The sequence below is a fragment of the Mesoplodon mirus genome (genome assembly GCF_964341445.2).
Source record: "Mesoplodon mirus genome assembly, chromosome: X".
Lineage (NCBI taxonomy): Eukaryota > Metazoa > Chordata > Mammalia > Artiodactyla > Ziphiidae > Mesoplodon > Mesoplodon mirus.
Window position 1 is genome coordinate 112154109 of NC_138981.1, and position 20375 is coordinate 112174483.

The window sequence follows — 20375 nt, forward strand, 5'->3', positions numbered from 1 at the left end:
GGGCCTTATACAAGTATTACAGAATCTGAAAAAAATCAAAGAAGTCCAACACTAAAATACACTGGGAATAGAACACCAGAGAAATTCTCTCCCTTCTTCAGGCCCTGATCTGGCTTGAGGAGTACAGCCAACATGTACAAAGTATTACCACTTATGTTAGGAATTTAAACTTCTGAAGGAGATTTGAAATCATTTTATAAAAGGGTTGTGGAGGGACTTCACTGGTGGCCCAGTGGGTAAGACTCCACGCTCCCAATGCAGGGGTCCAGGGTTTGATCCCTGGTTGGGGAACTAGATCCCATATGCATGCTGCGACTAAGAAGTCCACATGCCGCAACTAAGAGATTGCATGCTGCAACTAAGAAGTCTGCATGCCGCAATTAAAAAAAGAAAGATCCCACATACTGCAACTAAGATCCCGGGTGCCGCAAGTAAGACCCAGCGCAGCCTAAATAAATAAATAAATAAATAAATAAATAAATAAATAAATATTTTTAAAAAGGGTTGTGGAAAAGGCCAGGGTATTCCCCTAAAGTCCTTTCACAATAAATACCCTGTTCTGTTTTGCTTTTACCACCATCTCTTCTTCTAATGCCTTTTCCCTACTGCCTTCTTTACTCTTGGCACTGCCATCGATGGAAATGTCATAAGATGTTGGTTTGTAGTCCCTCTTTTGATTCATGTACTTTCCAAACTCCCAGCTTACTGGAAATGCTGCAAATGCTGTTTTTCAGTTGCACCACCTTGCTCCTCTGAGTTGCAGCTCTATTACATCTCTATTATATGATTTTAAGTAATGTTTCAGTGTAGCCTTAAGTCTTCCTGCTGCCTAGCAACTTGCACTTAACTCAACCTAGAGTAGTTATCTAGCAATATTATCATCCTCCATTCTCTGTATACATCTGAGCCAGGGAGCTACAATGGAGGAAAATGTCATTTGTCCAGTCATCCTTATGTCTAACCATTTGTATGTCCTTCCGTATTTTGATGCCAGCCCCTCTGCAGGTGTTGGGGTTGAAGGAATAAGATAAAATCCTTGACTTCAGAGTATAGTTTGGGAACAGCCATGCAAACAATTATAATGCTTTATCATCAATTATTATTATCACTATAATTGTTTATTGGGTGCTTCCATTGTGCTAGGGACTGTGCTTAGGCATTTTATATAATCTCATTCCAAAAGACCAGTGGGCTAGGTACTGTTATTATCCTTCATTTTATAGACAAAGAAACTGGGGCTCAGAAGGGTTTAGTTACTTGCCCAAGGTTCCACAGCCAATAACCTAGGCAAGACCTAGGATTCAAATCCAGGTTAGTTTAACTCTAATGCTTTTAACCACTGCACTGCCTCTCAATGTAGTATGGTAACTGTTTTAATGAATTAATTTAATTACAGGTATAAGGTGAAACAGGTATGCTGAAAAACATGGCAGACAAATAACAAAATGCTTCTATATTATTCTTTTTTGCAAGTGTGGCAGATTAAAGGTGGATACGAATTCTTTGTTTCCCCTCCCGTCAAGAGGTGAGGTCTATGCCCCATCCCCTTGAGGATCTGGATGGGCTCTAGAGCCACTTTGACCAATAGAATACAGCAGAAGGGATGCTGTGCCTGTTTTCAGGGCCAGGCCTTAAGAGAGATAAAATTTCCACTCGTCTCTGGGAACACTTGCTATGGGAGCTTCAGTCACAAGGTAACATGTCTGACTACCATGCTGGAGAGACCATGTGGAGAGGGCCTTAGTGTAAATGGAAAGGGAGGGATCCAGCTGAGCCCGGTGTTTTATCTGTCCCTGCCAAGGTGCCATGAGTATGAATAAAGTTGTATTGGAACCTCCAGACTATCCCACCACAGCTGAGGCATCCCAGTTGATACCATGTGGAACAGGTGGATTGCCCATTTGAGTCCTGCTGAAACTCTTTATCCAGAAAAATCTTAAAATATAATAAAGTCATTGTGTCTTAAGCCACTAAGTTATAATGTGTTTGTCATACAGCAACAGGTAAGCAGAATATGCAGCACGTCTGAGGAGTGGGGTGTGATTGGTTAATAGAGTTAGCTATTTTCAAGTAATTAAAATAGAAAGTGCACTAAGCACCTAACTAGACTGACATTATTTTTCTAATTATTGAAAAGGTGCTTTGGGATCCAGCAGGGCCCCACAGCCACTGCCTTTGAGCAATTGTTGTCACTGTACTATTGCTGTGTAGAAGGACCAGTTGGAACAATGCCAGATGACAACACACTACCAGATGTACAAAGATTACAGATGTCTACAAAACACTAGAAACCTTAGAGGTTGCCCATCTTTGATGCCTGACAAAGACACCACATATGCCAATTTTATGGTTCAACCCTTGATATTTTCTGGCAGGCCAGTTCATGATGGCTTTCTTCCTATAGACAGCAACATCTACTTTTGTGGCAGGGGAAGAGGATGCTGTCCATAATACTACTGCCCATTGATCAGGTGTATATGAATTTCCAGGTTTTATACACATCATCTCATTTGAACTTCAGAACAATCCTAAGGGATGACCAATATTATTATTCCCTATTTTACAGATGAGGAAATTGAAACTTACAGAGATAACACAGTAAGGCCACACAGTAGGTGGCTTTTACTAGTTATGCTCTCAATCACTAGTCTACTCTGCTTCTCACAAAGTCCATGGGTCCACAGGAAAAAAAGATACTTCTTGTCAGACTAAGCTCTGTTATCTACCTACTCAACCTGTAGAGTCCTTCAAATGTTCCTGTTCAAAAGGCTACCATAGGGTTGCTTATCTCTACAGCCAGAACTTCCTGCTGAGATATTCAATATATGTGTTGTCACAGCATTAGATAATTTAGAGCCCTCTGTTCTAAATCTGAAGTCTCAACTTTGACTCACAGAAGTTGGAATTGTGGCAATGTATGAACTGGAGATAGGCAGATATAGGAGCTAATATATTTACTATCCTGCTTGCCTTTTCAGAACTGGACCTGGTTCTGGCTGGCTGGAGTCCTCTTCATACACTCAGAAAGCCTCTGCTTACACTTAGTGACTTCTCCCCACCCAAGTCCCTCCCCCCCACAGGTCCATTAAAGGCATTTCCAATCTTTTAGGTATTCCAGAGACCCTTGATCACCAGGAGGTAGTTTGTATTCACAGTAAAACCACTGAAATGCAACTATGGATTAGTCTAAAATAAATGTTCCAAATAGGATCTAATTATATATGCATAATTAAGCTATTTTATAGAAAATTATGATTCCAATTCAGGTATACATTTCTGGTACATTATTGCCATTTCTTTAGAGTTCTTACAAAATTCATTGGAAAATTAAGAATTATGCCTGGGTATTGAGAAATTTTAACTCACTACAGTCCTGGCTGCCTCCTCTCTACACAGATTCTTGAAAAGACTTTTCAGGCAGCCAACCTGAAGAGGGAACACAGATTTCTAAGGAGAGCTTGGCTGAGCTGTGAGATGACCTTGAACTTACCACAAGCCCTCTTGGAAATAGAACACAAGTTTCTAAATTTTTGCACAATGACTCTCAAATTCTACCAAAATCTGTCTTGCTTCTCCAGAAGATCATCAAAACCCTTGTTTCAGGTCAGTTGGAAAGTTGGGGTAGGGCCTGGTTCATGTACAATGACAAATGAGGCAGCAAGCTGGGCTTGGGCGGGTTATGTGGCATAATTTCAGCTCATAAAGACTCTCCCTAATAAATATCAACTTTGATCCCAAATTTCAACCAATGAAGCTTTATTTCATTAGTATAAGTTTTTGCAAATATCTATATATCTAGTCCACCTTCCCCCTATTCCTTCCTATTTTGTTCTTTGTGTTCTTGCCTTGTTACAACATTTGACAGATTCAGGGTCATGCCCCTGACTCTCATCTAGGGATGCTGTGAACACCTTTGGAAAGGCATTAGGGAGGACATTTCACACTACATCTTTGGTTCCTAGATTTCTGGATTTTAGAGATGAATAAAATATATATATATACATATATATATTTAAGGTTGCCAACCTCTTAATTTGCTAAGAAAAGACATGGAAAAAAGTAACAAAAATTAACCACGTACCATTCATGCAATTCATAAAAGACAGAACATTTCAAAACCAAAAATATATGAAATCTATAATCTCTGAATAAAGAACAGTCCTTTCAATTGAGCAAATTTAGCTTCATGAAAAATTCACTATATTCTTAGTTTCTACATTTTGCAGTGGATGAGAAAAAGCAATATCAACTGGTCCTGGGCTCCAGCCCAGTGTTTGGAGATGACTCAACTACCTCACTTAGTGTGCACCCTTATGTATGAAGATCCCTATGAAAAAAGTCTTTCAGAGCTAAAGTGTCAAACACACACAAGTGTTAAGGGCCATGAAAAGTTTGATTTCTCCTGAGGACTGGTATATTTTCTCTTCAGGGAAAATGCAAATTATATAACTGATCAGGTTTCCCTTTTTGTTTTGGCTATCTGGTCACAAGTGCAGTTCACCTTTAGAAACTGGGTGGGATCCTATGACCTACATATCTGAATTCTAATTAACCTCCCTACCGGGGCTTCCCCTTCTATTTCTCATTTATATTTTCCCAGATGATGGTTTATTTTACTTGTAATTTTTCTCTTTTACTGTAATCTTTCTTATAAGCTGCCTCAAATATTTTGTGAAATGGGGTGATGTAAATCAGCTCAGTATTTAACCATTTTCCCCACACTGTATAGTCTTGCATACCTTCCGGTCGTTGGTGGACCACTTCCTCTGCTTAGGCTGTTCTTAGTTCCTTTCTTCCACCTGACACTTTCTTATAAATCCCTGGACACTGAGCTCAAATGTTGCCACTTCTGTCAACCTTCCCTGATCACCACTACCCACCTAGTACCCCCTCCATCCTACCCTGGCTAAAACAATACTTTTCTACATGTATCTACTATGACACTTGCTACATTGTAGTGTAGTGATATGGACTTTGCTGCCTCTGCCACTGGATTCTGAGCTTGAAGGCCCATTTGGTATCCCCTTGACCTAGCTCAATATATTTTAATTCATGGATGGGTGAATAAAAGCACAAATGAACAAAATGTTTAGGAAGCCTTTGAGTGCTGAGGGTCAAGAGGCAGCTCAAATGAGAACAGGTTTTATTAGGGATAAAATATGGGGGGTTCTAAAAGTACTCTAGTCACTATGAGGGAAGGAATCTTTCTCTTTTTTGTTCACTGATTTATCCCCAGGGATCCTCGCAGTATCTTGCTTACAGCAGGCCTCAGTAAATATTCCTTGTATGAATGAATGAATAAACCATCTCACTCTACTGGACTCTTCATAATAGTTTCCATGGGGGAATCCTGAGAGTCCCATCACTTGGTAGGATTCAAGCTTGATTTGGAGAGACATTAGTTCTATTTGGTAGAGTGGTTTATATATCATTGGCTCTTGGTGAAGTGTCCACCATGATAATGAACAGTGCTCTCCTTTTTCAGGATCTCAACATTATCTGCCACTGAAAGCATATTCTATTTGTGAAAGATATTAAAATAATAGAAACCCAAGTCCAGGCCTCCTTGAGGAGCTTGAAGAACAGTGGCCTATCATGTGTCACACACCTTCATTCTTTCTTTCTGTTCTCAACAGAGTTTGCCTGCTGTGTCCAGTGACTGCCTCCTTAAGAATGACAATTCTCATAGATGGGCAGCGTCTTGCTCTGGGAATAAGGGCCATGAGTCATATTTTCCAACATCTCTCATTATGGAGGAGGCATAGTCAATACAGTGGAGACACCATAATGAGGGACACTTCTTCTTTGGGACTTCACAGGCTCCACACTTGGATGATAAGGATATTTTAATTTAGGGGAAAATAAAGGAAGCAGCACACAGTATTCAGTGAGTACCCTTTAATCGGTCCATTCTTGGATTCATCTGGGATGATGGGCAGAACAATGCTCCAAAGGCGGCCTGACTCTTTTTGGTGCCTCCCTTCATGTGAAAACTAACATTAGTCTTATTTGACGAGCTTGGAGAAGCAAATAATCTTTCAGGAAAGACAGGTGCCGGCCAGAGGGGACCTTCAAATCTGCCATCACTGTGGATTAACTTTATTGAACAGCAGCTGTACAAAAAACACCATGTTAGATGAAAGGGAGCTCTACACCAAACCCCAGAGATGGCCAGTCTCTGCTCCACGCTCAATGAATATAATAAGCTAGACACTGCCCAGATGACAAGTATGTGTCCAAGAGATTCAGCATCCATGACAGTATGGATTTGAGCTCTCTGAGGGAAGTCAAGGAAGCTTATGTATCATTTGTTTTTCAACAATGCCAAAAGCCTTTTCTGTTGTCACAGATAGGCCAGGTGAGACAGGACAAAGAAAAACTCTGCTGGCTAAGAAGGAAACCTTCTAAGGGGTAGAAAAGTAGCTAAATTACTAAGCCATCAATGGGTGACCTCAGGAAACAGTTCCATGTGGCTCCTTTGCTTCCTTTTCCATTTTAAGGAATTTGGGGCAGTAGGAAGAGGACTAGGGGGATGTTTTATCCCATTCAGTTAAAACATTACATAAAAAGGTGGCAGCCCCCTGTTTCCCAGACTCTAGCAAGAAGAATGGTAAGCAGCATTGGCATGTGGTGCCAACTTTCTGCTTCTCTGGACATCCCCCACCAGATATACAGGGAGCAGTCACCAGCATTGTCAGACACACGCTGTTCTCTTCACCTGCCATTGTCCAGTGCTTCTCCAGGGAAAAATTTGCCCCTGCATTCATTATACTTCATTGTTGTTAAGAATAGAAATAAGCCATAATTCAACTTTTTGTGAGCCATATATCAGATGGGAACTTGAAATAATAATAATCATAGCTGAGTTCACTGAGGAATTACTGTGAGTCAGGCATCATTCTAAGACTTTACATGTATTAACTCATTAATCCTCATAACAATGCTATATCATAGGTGCTATTATCTCTGTTTTACAAATGAAGAAACTGAGGCATAGAGAGGTTAAGTAAATTGCCAAAGGTTACACAGCTATTTAATGGCAGAGCAGGGATTTATTTGAACCCAGGCAGTCTATATCCAGAACCCACGTTCTAATCTGATGAGTAAATTGCTTCCCTAAAATAATATGGAGAGGAGAAAAATCATTTCACATACAACTGAAGTGATTTTACACATAGCTTCACAAAGTATGTCTCAGCCTAGTGCTATTGCCCTGTATACTTTTTTTTTTTTTTTTTTTTTTTTTGGCGGTACGCGGGCCTCTCACTGCTGTGGCCTCTCCCGTTGCGGAGCACAGGCTCCGGATGCGCAGGCTCAGCGGCCATGGCTCACGGGCCTAGCCGCTCCGCGGCATGTGGGATCTTCGCGGACTGGGGCACGAACCCGTGTCCCCTGCATCGGCAGACGGACTCTCAACCACTGCGCCACCAGGGAAGCCCTGCCCTGTATACTTTTAAGAGAACTAAATATCAGTATTTCTAAGACCAGGTTTCCAAAAACCCAAGTAACTTTCCTTGGAGCATAGCTAAATGATCCCTGAGTCACAAGGTTGAAGGGGACCATGAGAAGCCATTTCTTCATAGTCCTTAAGAAAACAAGAGGGAGGCAAAGGGGCTTGAAGTAGAAATTAAAATCACTCTTGAGGTTTCAAATGTCTAGTTGGGGTGGATGTGATTAGCGCTGACGCTGGCTGCCTAGTACCCAAGTACTTTCAATCTAAATGGCAGCTTAGCAGCTATTTGAAGGAAGTATGTTAGTATTTCCTTTATCTTAAATAACATGTAATATGACTAATAGCAATAATAATGGCACCAGTTAACCTTCATTGAGTGCTTATTATATACCAAGCGTTGTGCTAAGTATATTATTTAACATTCACAGCAATCCTATGAGGTAGATACTATAACCATCCCCATTTCACAGATGAGAAAACTGAGGTACAGGTAGGTCAAGTAGCTTGCTCAAGGTCACATAACTAGCAAGTGGCAGAGCCAGGATTTAACCCGAGCAGTTTGTCTTTGAGGCCTGTACTAAGCAAGGTACTGTCTCTGCAGAAATAGCCCTCTGAGCTACTGTTATGAAAACCTACCCCAATTTTCTAGGCCTAATATTGACCCCAGCACAGCTTTGGGCCTGTAATGATGGCATGGATGATTTTTTACTCTCAATGTTAGGCCTTTTTTTGTTCCACATTATAGATGGGTGGCAAAGCACTGAAGATTACTTTGTGAGCATAGAGTTATGTTTAAATGTGGTAATTTACAAATAATCTAAACTAACATTTAGTCCTCTTAGTATCAGAGTAGGTCTGGCCTCAAGATTTTTTCTGGGACATATAGCCATAAGGTTCAGTCTTCCATAAATTGGTAATATTTAAGCTAAATCAGATAATCTAGTCACTCTAGACTATAAGGGATAGTCTAGAGTGATTGTGATTGTGATTCAGGACCACTCTATATAAAGCTATAAAATAATATATAAGATTTTAGTTTACATTCTATTATAATAAAATAATGAAGAAAAATGAAATAAAAAAATACCCCCTTTGGAAATGTTTATGAGAAATATATTAATAATAATTTTTAAAGTATTTTAATAGCCAACATTTTTTTTTTTTTTTTTTTTTTGCGGTACACGGGCCTCTCACTGTTGTGGCCTCTCCCGTTGCAGAGCACAGGCTCCAGATGCGCAGGCTCAGTGGCCATGGCTCACGGGCCCAGCCGCTCCGCGGCATGTGGGATCTTCCCGGACTGGGGCACGGACCCGCGTCCCCTGCATCGGCAGGCGGACTCTCAACCAGTGTGCCACCAGGGAAGCCCCAATAGCCAACATTTTTGAGCACTAACTATGTGCCAGGAATTGTACTAAGCACAATTTAATTATCACAACAACCCTAAGTGGCATCACTCTAGATCTGTTTCTCAACTTTAATGTGCTTATGAATCACATGAGGATCATGTTAAAATGCAGCTTTGATTCAGTATGTCTGGGCTGTGGCCTGAGATTCTGGGATTCTTAACAGCTCCCAGGTTATGCAGACCACACTTGAGTAGCAAGGTCCTAGATTGGCCTAGATTGCCTTGGTCCTGTCATGCTTTTAAGTAGGATAACAATTAAGTGAATCTGGGAGATTAATGTTTAGGATGTTTAAAAAGCACCCCAGGCTTCCTAATATGGCATTCCCTAATGTCTTCATAAACCCATTTTTTGATCAAATTTATAATTATTTTATAACATTTATATCATTATTCATGATTTTATATTTGCAAATTTGCCGACTTGCTAAAATTTCTTTGTAACCCCCCAAATCAATACTCACAGTACTTTCATGGTCATTTAAGGTCATATGCAGAGCGATAAAAAATTTGAGTTGCCCAAGGCACATTCACAAACCTATTTTTATGGTTAATGGCTCTGACAGTCCAGGAAGCTTTTCTGTGTCTAAACTAAGCCCTTGAGATGACATGGCATTTTTCTTCTGATTTTATCTTTAGTGGAGATGGAGTTAGTATACCATGCCCATTCTCTTACAGGTTACTTTGTTCTAAAACATATGAACAGTTATTCAACGTTAACAATAGTCTTTGGGATGTTCCCCGCTATCTCCTGTCCTTCCCTCTAGGAACCTAAGATTTTTGGGATATCTAAGTCAGTTCTCATTCTAGCTCCATGTTTATTTGCTTCCTCTAAGAAATGTATAAAATTAGACAAACTTTGTAATTCTTTGCCAAATCCTGCTGTACTTTTATTGCAATGAGTTAAATATTCAGTGACCATATCCTGCATCAGATATACCCCCAGCTTGCCCATAGTGCAATAGGGAGTATACTAGTAACTACAGGCCACCCAGCCTATAAAGCTCATATTACAAAAATGCACACTCTAGGCAGAACCTGATAAATGTCAACTTCAAAATAAGTTGTGTCATATTGTTATATTTATGTCCATATGGTCAGTAAAAAGAAACACTTGTGAGGTGATTAAAAATAGCATACCAGGTAAAATTGGTTGTCCAGCAATTCCCAGCGGTGCCATTCCAAGATTATTCATTGCTGTGGCCCATGCAGTCGGATCAGACATAGGTAGTGTCATTGCAGTGGAATCCACATTCAGAGTTCTACTATTATCAGCTAAGAAGAAATGACAAGCAAAATAATTTGTTGTATTAAGGTTTCAGTATCTAGTTCACTTATCAATGTAAACTCTGGCAACTCTTTACAGAAATGGACTGATGGACAATTGGTGGACACAGCCTTAATTTCAGCTCTTTACAAGGGTTAAAACAATACAGCTCGAACTGGCAGGAAGTTATAGAATTTGAAAGCCCTTTACCAGATGGTATTTTAGTGTTTCTTTCTCTCTCTCCCTCTCTCTCTCACCCCACTCCCCTCCCTCCCTCCCCCCTCCCTTCTTTCTTTCTTTCCTCCCTCCCTCCCTTTCTTTCCTTCCTCCTTGTTTTAAAGTCAATGAAAACTATTTTTTAGAGTAGTTTTGGGTTCACAGCAAAATTGAGGGGAAAGTACAGAGATTCCACATACACACCCCCCCCACACATGCATAGGCTCCCCTATTTTCAACATCTCTCACCAGAGTGGTTCATTTGTTACAACTGATGAACCTACACTGATGCATCATAATCATCGAAAAGCCATAGTTTACATTAGGTTTCACTTTGGTGTTTTACATTCTACACGTTTTGAAAAATGTATAGTGACATGTATCCATCATTGTGGTATCATATAGAGTATTTTCACTGCCCTAAAATTCCTTTGTGCTCTACTTATTCAGCCTTCTCCCCTCCCCCAACCCCAGCAACCACTGATATTTTACTGTCTCCATAGTTTTGCCTTTTCTAGACTGTCATATAGTTGGAATCATACAGTATGCAGCCTTTTCAGATCGGCTTTTTTCACTTAGTCATATACATTTAAGTTTCCTCCATGTCTTTTCATGGCTCCATAGCTCATTCCTTTTTTTCTGCTGAATAATACTCCATTGTGTGGATATACCACACTTTATCTTTTCACGTACTGAAGGGCATTGTGGTTACTTCAAAGTTTTGGCAATTATGAATAAAACTGCTATAAACATTTCTGTGCACGTTCTATGTGAACATAAGTTTTCACTTCCTCTGGGTAAATACCAAGGACTGCAATCACTGGATTGTATGGTAAGAGCATATTTAGTTTTGTAAGAAGCCGTCAACCTGTCCCCCAAAGTGGCTGTACCATTTTGCATTACCACCTCCAATAAATGAGAGCTCCTGTTGATCCACATCCTCATCAGTATTTAATGTTGTCAGTGTTCTGGATTTTGGTCATTCTAATAGGTTTGTAGTGGTATTTCATTGTTGTTTTAATTTGCATTGCCCTGATGACATATGATGTGGAGCATCTTCTCATATGCTTATTTACCATCCATATATCTTCTTTGGTGAGGTGTCTATTGGTCACTGGCCCATTTTTCAATCAGGTTGTTTGTTTTACTACTGTTGAGTCTTAAGAGTTCTCTGTGTATTTTAGGTAACAGTCCTTTATCAGATGTGTATTTTGTAAATATTTTCTTCAAGTCTATGGCTTGTCTGCTCATTCTCTTGACATTGTCTTTCACAAAGTTTTAAAATTTTAATGAAGTCTAGTTTACCAATAATTTCTTTCATGGATCATAACTTTGGTGTTATATTTAAAAAGTTATTGCCATATCCAAAGTCATCTAGGTTTTCTCTTACGTTGTCTTTTACGAGTTTTATAGTTTTGTATTTCACATTTAGGTCTATGATCCATTTTGAGCTAATTTTTTTTTTTTTTTTTTTTTTTTTTTTTTTGCGGTACGTGGGCCTCTCACTGCCATGGCCTCTCCCACTGCGGAGCACAGCCTCCGGACATGCAGGCTCAGCAGCCATGGCTCACGGGCCCAGCCACTCCGTGGCATGTGGGATCTTCCCGGACCGGGGCACGAACCTGTGTCCCCTGCATCGGCAGGCGGACTCTCTACCACTGCACCACCAGGGAAGCCCTGAGCTAATTTTTTGATGGGTATAAAGTCTGTGTCTAGATTCTTTTTTTTTGCATGTGGATGTCCAGTTGTTCCAGCACATTTGTTGAAGAGACTATCTTTGCTCCATTGTATTGCCTTTGCTCCTTCGTCAAAGATCTGTTGACTCTATTTATGTGGGTCTATTTATGGGCTCTCTCTTCTGTTCCATTGATCTATTTGTCTATTGTTTCACTGTCTTGATTACTATAGCTTTACAGTCAGTCTTCAAGTTGGGAGGCATCAGTCTTCCAACTTTGTTCTTCTCCTTCAATATTGTGTTGGCTATTCTGGGTCTTTTGCCTCTCCGTAAAGTTTAGAATCAGTTTTATATATCCACAAAATAACTTGCTTGGACTTTGATTGAATCAAGTTCGGAAAAATTGACATCTTGACAATATTGAGTCTTCCTATCTGTGAACATGAAATATCTATTTATTTAGTTCTTCTTTGGCTTTTTTTCATCAGAATTTTTTAGTTCTCCGAGTTTTTTTTTTTTTTTTCAAGTGTACACACCACAGGAGCTTGGGATGATTAAGATGTTTCCCATTCTTCTCATAGTCTAGTTGCCTATGATTACTTCAGCAGCTTCCATCCAAACTACTCATGCATGCAAACCAAGAAAAAACATCCAAGGGTTTCCATAGTAGCAATGAAAAGGAAAAATTATATTCCTGATGGAATTTCATATCTTTGAGGCAGTACTATTGAGTTGGACACATGATCAACAAACATCAATTTAACCAATTGAGTTTTTGGGGGGTTAGGTTAGCAGAGTACAAGCAGATAGGAGACATAGTCCCTGCCTTCAAAGGTTATACAATCTAACTGAAGAGACCGATGATGATGGTGATGATGATTATTATTGTCACTACTATCACCATCTCCATCCATTACTACCACTAACTATTGAACATTTGCCATATGCTAAGTAAAGCTCTTGGCATGCATTATTTTCATTTAACTTTCAAAACAACCCTATGAGATAGGGGCTCTTTATATCTCCATTTAATAGATGAGAGGCTTTGAAGGGTTACATATATAGTCCAAGGTCACACAGGATGTGTACTTTTAGGCACCATGCTTTAGTATCTCCAAATAAACAATTAGGAAACAATGAAAGACTCAAAGAGTATAGACTAGGAATGTTATTGAAGTTTAAGGAATGAGGCTTTGTGGAGAAGACAGGATTTGAAAGAATGGGTCAGATTTCTATAGCATATGACTTGAATTATGGGTAGTTATTAAATAGGTAAAGAAGAGGGGGTAAGACATTCCAGAGCAGGGGTGACATAAGCAAAGACGTTGAAGCAGGTTATACATGCATGTGCATGTATATATTGCACAGTTGGGAGAGATATAGTCGTAAGTCATCTGAGCACAAAAAGTCTTTTACTTTGGTAAATTTCCCTCTGACTACTGATAGCCATTAAAAAAAACTTTCCATTGCTTTCCTCCTACCTCCCAGTATGCACTCCTGCCAATTACACCCCCAAAGGCAACTCTATTCTAATAGTAGCTTGCTAACATCCGTCCATCACATCCTTCCAACCTGGCAATATGAGGGATGATCCTTGGCTGGGTTATTTATACAAGTGCTATTTTGGTCACTGATTGGTCATTACAAGAAAATGCAAATGGCCAAAAACATTATTTCTGAAATATTAGTTTTTATTATTCTCCTATACTGCGAAATTGCCTATGCTTCCCCTCCATAAGCCACCCCCGCACACACACAGAGTGACTGATGGCCCTAAGCATTTGTTACCACAGTCAGAAGTCACATTTCAGAACTGGTGATTTCTCCATCTGTAGGAGCTCTAGTCCTCACACCCAGTTTTCAGTGGTCTCTGAGAAGGCATACAAGAAGGCTAGAAATAGCCTCTTGTAAATATTATCAAGAAAACAAACATGGGGCATCAAATATCCTTTGGGTCAAGAGTTTATATAGTGATTATTAGGTTCATCTTGACTCCCAATCCCCAACCAGGGAGACAAGTTTCAGAGAATGTTATAGCTGGAAGGGACCTTTAGGACATTACTGAGTATGCACTTTGATTTTCTCTGCTGGCTGGAGAATGACTCTTAGAGGAAACAGCTAGGTTTAGAATGACTGGTCCCCAATGCTAAAAATAATTTTTTGCAACAGTCTGGCTACTCACTGGCTCTGCAGGCATGGGAAATATATAAGAGAATTAGGAATTATTCTCAATAAAGAATTTTGAGATCAAAGATTAAGAATTTACAATGTACCTAGCCAAACTCTGGACTAATTTGGTGGGGGTGGGGGAGAGAATGATCTAAATTATCAGTTTTTTTAAAGGACAACATAGTATCACTATTTTCAAACTATATATTAATTCACAGTGCTTGTTAAAATGTTAGCAAGTAGAGTTCCTATTAGGCTTGTTTACAATGAACAGATAAGGAACATGCTAATTAACAGCATTATTTCGCTACAATGAACTCGGTTCTTAAATCCTTAAGGAGTTCTGCTTTAAATGCCCTTCTCATCACCCTCACTTCCCCCAACACCCATCTCCACCTGTCAAGTCCTACTCATTTTTCAAGGGTCGTCTCAAATGCCACCTTGTCTGTGAAGCTACCTCACTGGAATTAATTACTCCTTCCTATGTGTTCTCATAATATTTTATGTAGAATTTGATCTTCATCTTTGTTTATTCTCTCACTTCTCCCCAAACCAAACTTTTATTGAGCCTTAGTATACGCCACGTTCTGTGCTAGTGACTAGGAATATAGAGATGCACAAAATTCATTTACTGTTCTGGAAGAACTCACAATACAATGAGAGGCATGACATATAAACAACTAAATACCAATCATTATAATAAGTACTGTAACAAAACTACGAGGAAAGTGCTATGGGAACAGAGAAGGAGTAATGAAATCTCTGTAATGGGTTTGGACATATGTGTTTGGGGTTGAGAGGTGGAGGAGATGAGGAATAGTCAGGGAAGACTTCACTGGCAAAGAATCATTTGAAGTGAATCTTTAAGGAGGGATAGGATTTTCCTCTAGGTGGTGAATGGAGGATTAGGGTTGAGGAGCATTCCAGGAAGCAAGAACAACTGAACATTTACCATTGACTGCCTTGAATTATAGTTATTGGATACATGTCTCTCTTCTGCTAGCCTACATGCTCCTTTAGGTCAGGGACTGGGTTTTAGGCATCTTTGTTTCCCCATTTCTTAGTTTAGTGTCTGGTATGAAGTAGGTATTCAAGAAATATTTGAATGAATGAATAAAGAAAATCAACTTACGTTGATTTGGGGCACAATAAGCAATGTATGCAATGACACTCATTTATTATTTGTATACCTTTTCAGAACGATAAATTGGGATGCCATCTTAAAAGGGATGGTATAATTGCTAAACTGATTCACTCTCCAGGACAACTGAATTTATATGTAGAAATTTATTTAGAGTTATAACCAGGGATAGATGCACCCAACTAATAATTCAGTTTGATTTTGTTAGCTATAATCTTTTCCCCATATAGGCACAGTCATATATATAAGCAAGCTGGTAAATTTTTACTTTCAAAGAGAAATCCCAGATGATCATCTCTGGCAGCAATCTGGATTTAAGGTCTGTACTAACAAAACATGCTGTGCTAAACATCTGTTGCGAATTATCACTTAATGGTGGAAAAGTTAAGTCCTGATTGACTTTTCAGACTAAAAATACACATCTAACAATTTCTTTAGGTGTTTTAAAAAAGTAGTCCTATGTCACTAAAGGAAGAAATTGCTCATTTTCCCATGAGTCCTATACTCACTGGCAGCAGCCAAGAATATTCAGAAGGTAAGTGCCAGTGGTTGTCAAATGGTATTCAAAATACCTCACCCAAGTCTGTAGATCTTGTCCTGCTATGCTGGTTCTATTGCTCTGCTTGTGTGGCAACTCCTCAAGACACCACAAGTTGTAGAGTGGTTGTAAATGAGTGCCCTCTAGGTAAGCTGATTGAAGATATGGCACTTTGGAACAAGAGTTCATTAGCACGAAAAAAATAAAACATTGGAAAGTGAAATCCACTTTAAGCTGGTATCACCCCATAACTATCAAATCACTACTGCCATCTGTTTATTTTTACACTGTTTATGCTTCACTAATTAAGCAGTCAATTACTGTCAAAGTTATTTGATCTTGAAGACAATACACACACACACACACACACACACACACATTCTGTGATACACCTCATCCTGTAGTGGAGTTAAATATTTCAAATGTTTCCCTTATTTCCTCTGAAACAAGTTCAGTAAGTTGGTGCCATCTTGCCAAATATATTTTATTAAGACATAAACTCTTCTTCTCTGACAGTTTACTCCCCTATAATTTTTCTTTCTTTTGTTCAGTTTTACATCCATTGGTTTTTATCCTTGCTATAACCTTATTACACGGTATTGTACAAAGTTGAGGAGAGGATTTTGTCAACAAACATCTATTGAAAGTCTCTCAAGAGTAGGAAGTAATCTTGCCTAGTTATCAAGCGCATGGGTTTGGGAGTCAGATGGCTTTGTACCACAGTCTAGCTCTTCTACTTAGTAACTGTAATGTGATCATTATTTCACTCTTTTCTTTTCTCCTCTATTTGCCAGCCTGCCTTCCAGCCTTCCTTTCATATTTAGTGTAAGTTCACTGAACATTTTCTATGTGTCATGCATCATTCTAGATATTGAAGACAACATTGTTGTGAGTCAAACTGGCCTGATCCTCAGTCATATGAAGCTAACAACATAGTGCGGGAGGGAGATATTAAAATACAAATGAATATAAAATAATTACACATTATAATAAGTGCTCTGAATAAATAACTGGGTTTGATGAGAAAAATGTGAAGCTAAAAAATTAGGAAAATGATAGTATCTACCTTAAAAGTTTGTTGAAGATTAAATTAGATAATGTGGGTAAAGAATTTAGCATGGGTACTGGGTCATATTGAGTACTTGGTGAGTGGGAATAATAATATGGTAATAGTTAAGATGATGATGAAGAAGTAGTCCTGGCCATGAAGGGCTCAAAGTCTACAGACAGACACAGCATATATATGAATTATTGCACTACATTATACAAACAATGAAACTGAGGCACAGAGTTTAAGTAATCAGCTCAATATCACACAGCTAATAAGAGGTAGAACAGGAATACAAACCCAGACAGCTCTGACGCCAATGCCCACAGTCTTATGCATCACACTAAACTCCCTCCCAAAGAGCCCCTTTATTTACAGTGTTCCATTAGCTCATTACTATCCTGTTTACAAGAGACCCACTTCAGACCTAGGGACACATACAGACAGAAAGTGAGGGGATGGAAAAAAATATTCCATGCAAATGGAAATCAAAAGAAAGCTGGAGTAGCACTTCTCATATCAGACAAAACAGACCTTAAAATAAAGACTATTACAAGAGACAAAGAAGGACACTACATAATGATCAAGGGATCAATCCAAGAAGAAGATATAACAATTGTAAATATTTATGCACCCAACATAGGAGCACCTCAATACATAAGGCTAATGCTAACAGCCATAAAAGGGGAAATCAACAGTAACACAATCATAGCAGGGGACTTTAACACCCCACTTTCACCAATGGACAGATCATCCAAAATGAAAATAAATGAGGAAACACAAGTTTTAAATGATACATTAAACAAGACAGACTTAATTGATATTTATAGGACATTCCGTCCAAAAATAACAGAATACACTTTCTTCGCAAGTGCTCATGGCACATTCTCCAGGATAGACCATATCTTGGGTCACAAATCAAGCCTTGGAAAATTTAAGAAAATTGAAATCATATCAAGTATCTTTTCCAACCACAACGCTGTGAGACTAGATGACAATTACAGGAAAAAATCTGTAAAAAATACAAACACATGGAGGCTAAACAATACAGTACTAAATAACAAAGAGATCACTGAAGAATCAAAGAGGAAATAAAAAAATACCTAGAAACAAATGACAATGAAACCATGATGACCCAAAACCTATGGGATGCAGCAAAAAGAATTCTAACAGGGAAGTTTATAGCAATACCATCCTACCTCAAGAAACATCTCCAAAAAACAACCTAACGTTACACCTAAAGCATTTCGAGAAAGAAGAACAAAAACCCCCCAAAGTTATCAGAAGGAAAGACATCATAAAGATCAGATCAGAAATAAATGAAAAAGAAATGAAGGAAACGATAGCAAAGATCAATAAAACTAAAAGCTGGTTCTTTGCGAAGGTAAACAAAATTGATAAACCATTAGCCAGACTCATCAACAAAAAAAGGGAGAAGACTGAAATCAATAGAATTAGAAAGGAAAAAGGAGAAGTAACAACTGACACTGCAGAAATACAAAGGATCATGAGAGATTACTATAAGCAACTGTATGCCAATAAAATGGACAACCTGGAAGAAACGGACACATTCTTAGAAAAGCACAACCTTCCAAGACTGAACCAGAAAAAAAAAAGAAAATATAAACAGACAAATAGCAAGCACTGAAATGGAAACTGTGATTAAAAATCTTCCAACAAACAAAAGCCCAGGACCAGATGGCTTCACAGGCGAATTCTATCAGACATTTAGAGAAGAGCTAACACCTATCCTTCTCAAACTCTTCCAAAATATAGCAGAGGGAGGAACACTCCCAAACTCATTCTATGAGGCCACCATCACCCTGATACCAAAACCAGCCAAAGATGTCACAAAGAAAGAAAACTACAGGCCAATATCACTGATGAACATAGAAGCAAAAATCCTCAACAAAATACTAGGAAACAGAATCCAACAGCAATGTAAATCCAACAGTGTAAACAGATAGCTAGTGGGAAGCAGCCGCATAGCACTGGGAGATCAGCTTGGTGCTTTGTGTCCACCTAGAGGGGTGGGATAGGGAGGGTGGGAGGGAGATGCAAGAGGGAAGAGATATGGGGATGTATGTATATGTATAGGTGATTCACTTTGTTATACAGCAGAAGCTAACACACCATTGTAAAGCAATTATACTTCAATAAAGATGTTTAAAAAACAAAACAAAACAAAACAGAGAAAAACATTACTATTACAGCTGTCACTACATTGTATTTTTGTCACTTTTTCTGTGGTTGTCTCTCCTCCTAGACTTTGAAGTCTCTTACTCCTCCTTGTTATTCCTAGCGCATAGAAACTGTGTCTGACATAGAGAAGATGTTCAGCAAACAATTTTAAACAAATTAATAAGGAAATCTATGAGTATATATAAGGGAGTCTTGCACAGACATTGTTCTTCCCAGAAGCAGATGCCGAGCTATTTAGAATGGGATACTATTCTGTTGTTGTATTAAGATAAAATAGGGGCTTCCCTGGTGGCACAGTGGTTGAGAGTCCGCCTGCCGATGCAGGGGACGCGGGTTCGTGCCCCGGTCCGGGAGGATCCCACATGCCGCACAGCGGCTGGGCCCACAAGCCATGGCTGCTGAGCCTGTGCGTCTGGAGCCTGCGCTCCGCAATGGGGGAGGCCACAGCAGTGAGAGGCCCGCATGCCGCAGAGAAAAAAAAAAAATATATATATATATATTTTAGTGCGTTTCTTATGAATATTTTAAATGGAGAGAGAGACAGAAGAAGATAACATGGTGATAATTTAGGGTATTATAATCTGAACATGCTGATAATATAAGAGAATCACGATTATGGAAATACTAACTTTAAGAAAGATAAGTCTGGTGATGGGGAGATACTTTTCATCACAGAAAAATTCTTTATAGGTAAGAAGGAAATGACTGGAATTACTTTGAGAATGTAAGGTTATTAAATTTACTAAAATAAATGTGCATGTAGCAGCTATATTTGTTAGCACCTTGAGGGCAGGGGATATAAACCTCATTTACTTTTGTATATTCTACAGTGACTAGCTCAAAGTATGTGCCAATAAGTTAGCTTTTAAATAAGTGAGCTCTGTAAGAACTCAGTAATTGTACAAAGTGGGGCTTACCTGCAATGCCTATTTCATAGACCCATATCCATTTAAAAATTCTTGGCATTGTGTGGTTCTGAACTGTGGATTTAGCTCTCTAGTCATTTCTGCAGAAGGAAAATAGTGGTTCAAACCTGGGTGAGACATCAGAACTCTGGAACATACTAGGACTTAGATAAATGGTGAATGATAGTATTAATGATAGTAATTATAACAAGACTAATAATAGTTAACACTTCTTTAATTCTTATTATGTGCCAGGCATTCTCCTAGACACTTTATGTACATTAATTAAAAACTCATAACCCTGTGAAGTAAGACCTCTCATTATCCTCATTTTGCTGATGAGGTAGCAGGAACAGAGA

The 20375-nt window shown here is 39.0% G+C and overlaps 1 protein-coding gene across 19 annotated transcripts in view; it reads right to left on the reverse strand.

Moving 5' to 3' along the window:
* Positions 1-20375, reverse strand: part of ENOX2 (ecto-NOX disulfide-thiol exchanger 2) — a 281454-nt gene that overhangs the window by 64559 nt on the left and 196520 nt on the right. For 13 of the 19 annotated variants that reach the window (XM_082609143.1, XM_082609141.1, XM_082609149.1 and 10 more), the window contains one exon: positions 9996-10130. The exons of 1 other annotated variant lie outside the window; for it this stretch is intronic. In XM_082609143.1, coding sequence (XP_082465269.1) covers positions 9996-10092 — 97 coding nt within the window. In that variant the 5' untranslated portion in view covers positions 10093-10130. Of the gene's footprint in view, positions 1-9995; positions 10131-20028; positions 20118-20375 lie in introns of all 19 variants that reach the window. 5 more of the 19 variants (XM_082609153.1, XM_082609148.1, XM_082609147.1 and 2 more) reach the window with 1 other exon arrangement.